This window comes from Myotis brandtii, unplaced genomic scaffold, assembly GCF_000412655.1.
Source record: "Myotis brandtii unplaced genomic scaffold, ASM41265v1 scaffold332, whole genome shotgun sequence".
In the NCBI taxonomy this organism is placed as follows: Eukaryota; Metazoa; Chordata; class Mammalia; order Chiroptera; family Vespertilionidae; genus Myotis; species Myotis brandtii.
The window spans coordinates 3,231,023-3,242,015 of NW_005362797.1; the positions used below are offsets into that span (position 1 = coordinate 3,231,023).

A 10,993-nucleotide genomic window follows, 5' to 3' on the forward strand; every position below is an offset into this window, starting at 1 on the left:
TCGCGGGGCTGGAGGCGTTCATCCGACGCCCGCTTTGGCTCCGGAGCCTCGTGGCTGCCGTGTTCTCCGCCTCCCCCTCGGCGTTTCCCCGTCGTCTCGGGGTGAGAGAGCAGGAGGCTGCTAAGCACTGGGAATAAAGTAGGCATCCTTTTTGGTGAAGGTGGACTCGGCCCTCCCAGTCTCCCGCTCCCCGGCCGCCTTACATCTATTTTACAGACTCCTAAGCCAACAGGAGGTCACACTAGCCATACCTCTGGCGAGGCTGAGCTCCTGTGACCTGGCGGACCTGAGTTATCAATTGCCCATCTCATAATTTTTTAAAATCCTGTTAGGAAATCACTGCCCTTCTGGAAGTGACCCGGAAGAGACTCCGCATTCAGCTCAGGGGCCAACCAGGACCCCTTCCTGTTCCCTTGCATTTTGCAGAAGTCCCCTTGGTTGTCATCGATATGATATGCAGGGTCATTATGAGAGAGAGAGAGAGAGAGAGAGAGGGGGGGGGAACTGTGATAGACAATTGCAATGAAACAGAGAGAGAGAGAGAGGAACTGTGATAGACAATTGCAATGAAACACTGTCCAGAAGGCGTTTATGATGTGGCTAGCGTTCATTCCTGGCCTCAGTGCACATTTATGTTGCTCTGAGTGCCGCGCTTGGTATTGGCGATACAAAGGTGACCACCTTTACTCTTGGTGCATTCAGTATCCATTCAGCAAGTATTTTTTTGTCCCCAGTTTGTGCTAGGTGAAAATAACTACCTGAGGACACCAAAAAAGCTTTATTAAGGAGTACATATTTGAGCTGGGTCCTGCAGGGTCAAAAGGAATTTACTAGATTCAAGAGAAGGTCATTCCTGCATGGAGGACTGGAATGCAAAGATTTGAGATTTGACTCAGTAGTTAGGAAGCCACGGAATGCTTTGCACAAGGAAGGGGCATGAGTATATTTGTTCTTTTTAAAAGATGGCAGCTGTGTTATGGAGGATCAGCTTTGGACAGGAAAACTAGATGAGAGGAAATTGCAGTCATTCAGGTAAGGTGAGTGCCTCAGTTGGGGTAGGAGAGTTGAAGGACGTCAGAGTGACATTTCTGAAATGTCAAATAGGATTCAGCTGGTGGCAGCCCATTTGGTGGTAAGAGGGTGACTCCAGAGTTTTTAGTCTGGGAGGCTAAGTGGTTGGTGATACCATTAAAACCAAGCCTAAGACATGTACATAAAAATGGAGTGGTGCCAACCTGCACTTTAGGAGTGGGAGAACACATGCTCTGCATTCAGAAGCAGTGATTTGAGAGTGTAGACCTGTGCTATTACAGTAACCAGGAGCCACATCTTGAAATTGTAATTAGACCAAATTAAAATGTGTTATAAATATGAAATACACACTGGATTTCAAAGACTTAATACAAAAAAATTAAAATATTAATAATTTCGTAATGATTACATGTTGAAATATTACATATATATTGGATTAAATCAGCAGTTCTCAACCTGTGGGTCTCGACCCCTTTGGGGGTTGAACGACCCTTTCACAGGGGTCGCCTAAGACCATCGGAAAACACATATATAATTACATATTGTTTTTGTGATTAATCACTATGCTTTAATTATGTTCAATTTGTAACAATGAAATTGGGGGTCACCACAACATGAGGAACTGTATTAAAGGGTCGCGGCATTAGGAAGGTTGAGAACCACTGGATTAAATAAAAGTATATTAAAATTAATTCCACCTGTGAAACTTTTCAGCATGGCTCTGAAAAAACTTGAAATTACATTTGTGGCTTGCATTATATTTTTGCTGGGCTAACCTGTGGTAGTCTAGACTAATGATAGAGGAATTAGTATGGAAGTGGAATTTGAGCTGGGTCTTGAGATGGTGAATAGTGATGTCAAGGCAGCTTGCTGGCACCCTCCATTGCCAGTGAAGGCATTCAGATTTCTGTGTTGTTTTTTTCTTCAAGCAGTAGGAAGCCTGCCTAGATTTCTGAGCAGGGGACAATGTGTGCAGGAGTGTTTCTGAAGATTAATCTGGCTGGAATGTTTAAGTTGAGATAAGGGCAGAAAGACTGGAGGCCAGGAAACAGAAACGCTGCGTTAAGGTACTGACAGTGGGAATAGAAAGAATGACTTATGTGCAAGGCATTCCAAGGGAAAACTAACCAGGAGTTGGTAACAGACTGTTCAAAAAAAAGTAAAAAAAGGAATCAAACATGTAGAGTTACAAGTGTTGGTTACTTAGATAATGATGAATTCATGTCTTAGACTTAAGAAAGTACTAGAGGCCCGGTGCACGAGTTCGTGCATGGTTGGGGTCTCTCGACCTGGCCGGCGATCGGGGCCAATTGGGGCCTGTCGGCCGGGGTGAGGGATCACGGGAGGTTGGCTATGGGAGCGCACTGACCCCCAGGGGGCAGCTCCTGCATTGAGCATCTGCCCCCTGGGTGGTCAGTGCGCATTATAGTGACCGGTCATTTGGTCGACTGATCTTAATGGTCTCTTAGGCTTTTATATATATAGATTTTGGGGGCTAAAAAAATTTAGCCTCAAAAAAGAACCAATAAAGTTGAAAGGATGAAGTAGCCTGCTAAATACCCCCTCTTTTTATCTCTCAACTTTCTGTACCTTCTTATCAATCATATACATCAGCCAATATCCCTAAAATATAGTTACCTGGGTCATGTCATCTTCCTACTTGACCATGGATCTTAAAATGTTTCTCTGTTGCCTGTAGAACTAGGTCCAAAGTTTCGAAGGCCTTTCACTATCTGGCCCTTTTCTATTCAGATGCCAGCTAGTTTCTTCACTGGTAGCCTGTAATTTTTTTTGTTTTGTGCCTTTGATCATGTTACTGTTTTGTATACCTTTTCTCTTTGTCTCTTTCTACCCAGGTCCTACCAATCCTTAATGAATAACTTAAGATTCCACCTTTTTTTATGATTTTCAATAACATAAGCTAATGTCAATTTAAAAAATCTTATTTCCTAAACTACATATTTCAGCCTCTAATTATAACCAATTTGGTATATTATTACTTTTGTTTTTTATTATATCTTTTATTATCTTATCCCTATTTGTTTTATGTCAGCTCAAGCTTCCTAAAATTATGACAGGTTTCTTTTTTTAAAATTGATTTTCTAGAGGGAGGGAGGAAGGGAGAGAGAGAAAGAGAGAAACATTGATGTGAGAGAAGCACATTGATTGGTTGCCTCCTGTCCGTGCCCCAACTGGGATAGAACCTGCAACCTTCTGGTGCACTCCATGATGCTCCAACTAATTGAGCCACACCGGCCAGGCATGACAAATTTCTTTTTTTGAAAAAAAGATCATATATCATACTGTTTGTTGCTGCTCACAGTTTTTATCGTAGGGCAAGACATAGAAATTAAACATCATAATTAAAACTAAAGTAAGTCATTATGCCACATTCATTAGTCTCTTATTTCTTTATATTTTAGATTTGTAAAGAGCTCTTACTTTGAATTCATGGTGTTTCATCGTATATAGGACTGAGATATCAGTAAGTAATGAATGTCTAATAAAGATCTAGCTTTATTATATTCTGAGAAGTTGTAATAAAAATACTTTTCGTGTGGTGAAATCAGGGTCTGTCTGCAGAAACGTTTACCATGAACTCATTCAATTCTATCTGCAAGGTACTTTGTGTTTTCACTTTATGATGGAAGTAAAGTGGGAGGTCAGGTAGATTTGAGATGAAGAGTTTCTCTTCGGCCGTTAACAAATCGTAGTGCGTGTGTTACCTGCTGTTGCATTGGCTCCAGCTCCTGGTGACTCTATAAATGAGTGGTGTCCACAGTGTTCTGCTCAGCTCCTGCAGACTCACGCCTGTGGCTTCTTCTCTGGGGTCAGCCCATCTCATATTTGGTTTCCTCTTTTCCTGCTGCTTTCTATTTTTCCCAGTAGATTGTCACTTTCAAAGAGCCCTGCCTTCTCATGGTGGATGTGAAGTAGGACAGCCTTAGTTTTGTCATTTTTTTTGGCCTCCAGTGATGTTTCAGGCTTAACTTGTTCTAAAGCTTACTTGTTCAGATGAATCAGTTTGTTCCTATTAGCTTCTTCACTACTCACCTTTCACATCTGTACATAGTAATTGGGAATATGAGGGTATGGGTGACCTTAGCCTTGGTCTCAACACACCTTTACTCTCGGTGATTTTTGTTTTTTAATATATTTTTATTGATTTCAGAGAGGAAGGGAGAGGGAGAGAGAGATAGAAACATCAATAATGAGAGAGACTCATTGAATGGCTCCCTCGTGCACACCCCACACTGGGGATCAAGCCTGCAACCCAGGCATGTGCCCTGACCGGGAATCGAATGGTGACCTAGTTCATAGGTCGACACTCAACCACTGAGACACGCCAGCTGGGCAAGGATAATGTATTTTATTTTTTAATTGATTTTTGTTTTTCAGGGAGAGAGAGAGAGAGAGAGAGAGATATTAATTTGTTTCACTTATTTATGCATTCATTGGTTGTTTGTTGTATGTGCCCTGATGAGATAAAACTCACAACCTTGGAGTATCTGGAAGACACTGACCAACTGAGCTACCTGGCCAGGGCTAAGGCTAATTTATTTTTAGGAGCTAAAATCTGGAATATTTCTGTGGAGCTTTGTTTTGCTAGTGAATATTTTTATAACATTTGTTTAATAGCCCACGATTCTAGTTTTAGGTCCTAAATCTCAATAGATGTGTTCATGTTATATTTTCTTGAAATGTGTGTAGTAGGTGTCCCAACATAAATTCTATCTTTATGTATATATTAATATTTATGAGGAAAGGTTAATTAACTTACCCAGAACCACATAGGAGCAGATTCAAATTTGAGTCTGTCTGATTCCCATTCCACTACTTTTCATTAAATCAAACTGGGGAGCCATTGCAGTATTCATTGTAAACAATAGTGTGTAAGATGTTTGTACTTTTAAACTTAGCAGTGATAGAAAGGGGTCTTTAACACATTAAGCGCCCAGCCTGTTTTGTCTTCCGGACGGAAAGTATAGTGTCAGTCACCAGTGACTGGGCGCTTAACGTGTTAAAATGTTTGCTTTTCATGTTTATGGAATTTCTGCCCACTTAGAAATTATATATAATTTTAATTTGTCTAGTGTGTATATTAGGCTGTACTTTTATGCTTAATTATATATATTTTTCTTTTGAAAGAACTGTTTGGACTGTTGTTATTGGACCAAAAAGAATGACATCTATTATCAAATTAACTACCCTCTCTGGGGTGCAAGAAGAATCTGCTCTTTGTTATCTTCTTCAAGTCGATGAATTTAGATTTTTATTGGACTGTGGCTGGGATGAGCACTTTTCTATGGATATTATCGATTCCCTGAGGAAGTAAGTTACTTTTACTATTTCTAGACTTCTAGTACATCAACTTTCCTACATTGTAATACTATTTTCATGTTAAATAGTGTTTGCTTTTTTTGCTCTAATTTAGTTTATAGTAAAAGACTTAATTTTACTTATGCCAAAGAATGACTATCCTATATAATAAAAGCCTAATATGCTAAGTGCCCAGTCGTCTGGTCGAATTTTGTGCACCTCTAGTTTTCACTTATAAAGTTTGATCGACTAATAGGCTATGTTATTTGAAATTCAACATACTCTTAAGTTAATCGTTACTTGGCTAATGGATCTCAGTAAAAATTTTGCACTCAAATTTTAGAAAAGAGTAAGTTTATAAGAATTTGAAGAGAGAAAAAAACCTTCCATGTGAAAGTGCTACAGTCAGATTGCATGAGCTTACTTTTTGATCTTTTGATGCTAGACATTGAGAATTGTTGCTCAGAATAGTGACGGTGAGATACAAAACAATAGTAACCCATTGGAGAAAAACTCAGTAATGTTTGCAGTATTGTACTAATTAGGGAAGGAAAGAGGACTTAAACGTTTACAAAGCTTAGAACTTGTAGCAAAACATTTTTTTATTTTGTCAATGAGAACATATGCTTACTTGATTAAGTAAAGTTTTACTATAATGAATATGCTATCAGTTGCCATGATAAATAGCTGGGCCAAAAATCCATAATAAATATGTGGCTGTTTAAGTATTTCCTCCTTCATTTCTGAAATTCCAAACTGAGTTCTTGAACTTTAATTAATGGTACATAAGGTAGACATTTGAAATCAGCTTACATGTGGTATCTACCATTTCTCTTTCTTTTCTCTTTTAAATGTGTCTATACACTATATACCTAGTGTGACTTACACCATGATTTTGATATCTATACAGGACAGGGGTGGTTAGAATTAATATTTGTAGGCATCATACTTTTAGCTCTTTTACTCCAGCATAGTCTTCAATTCAGAATGCTGAGAGGAATCTGAATTGGTGAATTAGTTTGAGTGTCCTGCCTTCATCCTTAAAACATGACTAGGGAAATGGTAATGTTGCTGGTGCTCTTCCAGGCACGTTCACCAGATTGACGCAGTGCTGCTGTCTCACCCGGATCCTCTCCACCTCGGGGCCCTCCCATACGCGGTCGGGAAGTTGGGTCTGAACTGCGCCATCTATGCGACCATTCCTGTTTATAAAATGGGACAGATGTTCATGTATGATCTTTACCAGGTAATATAAGCAATTAAAAAAAGTTTTAACGGTTCTGCAGTGATCATTTTTAACCTTTTATTTGTGTTATCCTTTTAGTCTCGACATAATACAGAAGATTTCACTCTGTTCACGTTAGATGACGTGGATGCAGCTTTTGATAAAATACAGCAGTTGAAATTCTCTCAGATTGTGAATTTGAAAGGTAAAAAATATTTCCATCAATAAAATAATTGGACTAATGGGATTTAACTTACTGAAAAATGCAAGGGGAATTTGTAGTAAAAGCTGTAGGCACTGTGGTCTGAGGAATAAAAAATTAGCATTTTTTAGTAACTCTGAACCTCCCCTGAGTCATTTGGACTGGAAAATATTCCAGACGAAATACTAACAAAATGTGAACAACTCTGGCCTTTTTGTTGTTGATCCTCACCCAAGGATTTTTTTCCTATTGATTTTTTAGAGATAGTAGGAGAGAGGGAGGGGGAGAAAGAGAGAGAGAAACATCAATGTGGGAGAGACACATCAATTTATTGCTTCCCATGTATGCCCCAACTGGGGCCAGAGATCAAACCTGCAACCCAGATAAGTGCCATTGACCAGAAATCGAACCTGTGACCCTGTGGTGTGGGGGTGGACACTCTAACCACTGAGCACCACTGGCTAGGGCAGGGGTGGGCAAACTTTTTGACTCGAGGGCCACAATGGGTTCTTAAACTGGACCGGAGGGCCGGAACAAAAGCATGGATGGAGTGTTTGTGTGAACTAATATAAATTCAAAGTAAACATCATTACATAAAAGGGTACGGTCTTTTTTTTTTTTTTAGTTTTATTCATTTCAAACGCCCGGATCCGGCCCGCGGGCCATAGTTTGCCCACGGCTGGGCTAGGGCAACAACAAAGGCCTTTTCACCTTTAACTTGGGAAAGACTTATTTAGTGTCTACTGTGTAATGCACAGAGGTAGCGTGGGCAGATCCTCCTGGGAGCTCACAGGTCGAGGAGAGTAAGCAGCACAGACAGCTGGCTGTAGTGACTGACGGAAATGGGATGTGATGGCAGCATAAAGGACAAAAATGACTGCATTCTAGAATCAAGCATTAAAAAGTTTATTCTCTCATTAAGGCGGGAAGTTACATAGTAAGTTTATATTTACTACCTACAGAGATAATTGTATTAAAGATTTTCAGATATGAACCCTGGCATTGAAAAATGGTGCAACAGTGGAATCTGAAGATTTAGCCAGGAAGTCACAGTGGTCTCATAGTTGTGCATGTACTGAATTTTTCTATAGGATAAATTCTTTAATGAGGTTGGAATGGTCAGTTTAGAGGTTAGCAAAAATGTAAATACTTAATAATTGTGTGTACAATATAAGTAATAAAATTTATTAGTTCATACTAAGTAATTTACTAGTAATAGTAACTTTAAGTCCAATCTCTAGCCTTTTATTCATAAGCACAGATATGTCTGTAAGAATCGTAATAAAGTGACAAGAGTATTTGCTTCCATGAGGGAATGGAGTAGCCAGGGGACAGGAGAGTGAGACCTGCATTTCACTGTATGCCTTTTTACTTTTGAATTTTGTATCATTGTCTATATTACCTGTTAAAAAATAGCTTACAAATAAATAACCTCTCTGTAGGGATGTAAAAGAAATCTGAGTGTTGTCATGATCTCGTTGACCTAGGAAAAGGACATGGCTTGTCTATCACACCTCTGCCGGCTGGTCATATGATAGGTGGGACCATATGGAAAATAGTCAAAGATGGAGAAGAAGAAATTGTTTATGCAGTTGACTTCAACCACAAGAGGGAGATGTAAGTATATCAAGAGAAAAGCGAATAGACATACAACTGGTATTATTTTATACTTTGGAGGGAAAATTAGAAAACAGTTATTTTTTTAGCCAGAAATCTAGAGATATTTAAATGCACCAATTAGTGGATATTTTCAAAATTACTTAATTATTTGCATTGGAAGGGAAAACTATGATACTAAGAGATAAAAAATGTATTTGAATTTTACATGTTAGTTTCCACTCTATAAAACAGATTTCTCCCTGGAGATGCTGCAAAAGAGATAAATTTTTGTACATCAAACTACTTTATATGCTCTTGACCTGCTATTTAAAGGAACTTTGTCTTTTTTTTTTTTTTGTAGAGTTAGTAATTACCATCTAATATATTTAAAGTCAGATTCCCTTTAAAAGGAGACAAAACAGTTTAATTTTAAGTACCTCATTTTGTATGCATAGCATATTATATCAATTACTAGAGGCCTGATGCACGAAATTCGTGCAAGAGTAGGCCTTCCTTCTCCCGGCTGCCAGCACTGACTTCCCTCTGGCACCTGGGACCCGGGCTTCCCTCACAGCCCCAGCTTCATCTGGAAGGTCGCCCGGAAGGACATCTGGTCTGATTAGCATATTATGCTTTTATTATTTTAAATGTCTGAGTGGTGGTACTCTGGAAGATCTTGGGTTTTCTTTTTTTTTAATTTACCAGATTTTCTTATCAGTGAGCATGTATGTATACTTTTATAGTTAGAGGAGGAAAAAGGCCTTATAAAAGACATTGCTTATTTTCAGGTAAGATTTTCAGGTTTATTTGAAATGATATAAAATATTTCTCTTCTTCAAATTTGTTATAGCCACTTAAATGGATGTTCCCTGGAAATGCTAAGCAGACCCTCCCTACTTATCACAGATTCATTTAATGCTACATATGTGCAGCCGAGGAGAAAACAGAGAGATGAGCAACTTCTGAGTATGTATTACATAAGGTCCTTTATAAAGAGCCATGGAAGTGCTTGGTAGAGTAAATTGCTGCTTATTCTGTTCTGGTTATCATTTTTCTTGTCATAAGAGATTGTCTAAACTCTAGTTATTTAAAAAAAACCACCTATGTGACCATATCAAAACAAAAAGATGCTTTCATTGGTTTGAATTTAATTTTTGTGGAATAGGTATAAAGATTGGCTTCTCCCTGCCATTCACCATATGGCTAGCTCTCCTTGGCACTCACTGGTATATGTAGGGAATACCAAAATATAAAGATCTTATATAAATCAATAAGAACACAACAGTACTTTGCTACAGAACTAAAGATAACTTTATTTTCATGTTTTCACTATAAAAACTATGATTTATAAATAAGCCATTACTAGGCCAGGTACAAAATAAAATAAAAAAATGAGAGAGAATCATCGATCCGCTGCCTTCTGCACACCCCTCTACTGGGGATTGAGCCCGCAACCCGGGCATGTGCCCTGACTGGGAATCAAACCATGACCTCCTGGTTCATAGCTCAATGCTCAACCACTGACCCACACCATCCGGGCTTGGATTCTACTTTTAAACATTTTTTAAACCACTGCCTTTGTCTATCTACTTAAAAAGTATAGCTCATATACTATGTTACACTAAGAATGTTTTCAATTCTTGTTTTTGCTAGAGTTGGTTTTGCTAAATATTTTCAAGCACACTTTTATCTAGAGCAAGGGAATCTATTTAAATCTATTTATAAAGATGCTTTTGTTAGCAGAGAGAATATGATCTATTTTATTCTACAGGCATACATACACATATATAAAACATGTATGTATTAGTGTAAAGTCCACATTAAGGGTTGGAAACCAATGATTTCTAATGTCTCTGTGAAAAAAATTGAGAGTTAATGGCATTGTTTTTCACTCTTAGAAAGATGTATTCAGAGAATAAAAAGTATTTGTAATAGCCTGAACAAAATTATTTTATTTTGTACCTGACCTGGTAATGGCTTATTTATAAATCATAGTTTTTATAGTAAAAACATGGAGATAAAGTTATCTCTAATTTTGTAGCAAAGTACTGTTGTGTTCTATAGGGATTTTACACTCTTGTTTTCTAGCAAATGTCCTGGAGACACTTCGCGGGGATGGCAACGTGCTGATCGCAGTGGACACTGCAGGCAGAGTTCTGGAACTTGCGCAGCTCCTCGACCAGATCTGGCGAACTAAAGATGCAGGACTGGGTGTCTACTCCCTGGCACTCCTGAACAACGTCAGCTACAATGTGGTGGAGTTTTCCAAGTCCCAGGTTTGTCTTTACATGATCATTTGTAATATAGTTTGCTACAGACAACACTGTTTTAATTGCCCTTTAGATTTTATTTTTCTGTTGAAGAGGTTGTGATGATGACAATAATAATAGCTAAAAATTAACCACTTACGGTGCTTTCTGCTTTACATGTATTATTTCATTTAATCCTTATATACCCTATGAAGTAGGTTCTGTTCCCCCCCTCCGTCCTCCCCCCCGCCCCCATTTTACAGATTGGGCAAGTTGCTTCTCCTCTAGCACTTAGTATGGCCAATGGGGACAAAAATTAAACCAACCTCTTAGGCCAGTGGTCGGCAAACTGCAGCTCGGCAAACC

At 38.7% G+C, this 10,993-nt stretch overlaps 1 protein-coding gene across 2 annotated transcripts in view; it reads left to right on the plus strand.

The window, feature by feature from the left end:
• The first annotated feature begins 3,453 nt into the window (after positions 1-3,453).
• CPSF2 (cleavage and polyadenylation specific factor 2, 100kDa) overlaps positions 3,454-10,993 on the plus strand; it is a 20,648-nt gene continuing 13,108 nt past the window's right edge. For both annotated transcript variants that reach the window (XM_014543689.1, XM_014543690.1), the window contains exons 1-7: positions 3,454-3,517; positions 5,182-5,364; positions 6,439-6,598; positions 6,677-6,782; positions 8,267-8,396; positions 9,229-9,344; positions 10,467-10,654. In XM_014543689.1, the coding sequence (XP_014399175.1) occupies positions 5,216-5,364; positions 6,439-6,598; positions 6,677-6,782; positions 8,267-8,396; positions 9,229-9,344; positions 10,467-10,654 (849 nt within the window). In that variant the 5' untranslated portion in view covers positions 3,454-3,517; positions 5,182-5,215. The remainder of the gene's footprint in view (positions 3,518-5,181; positions 5,365-6,438; positions 6,599-6,676; positions 6,783-8,266; positions 8,397-9,228; positions 9,345-10,466; positions 10,655-10,993) is intronic.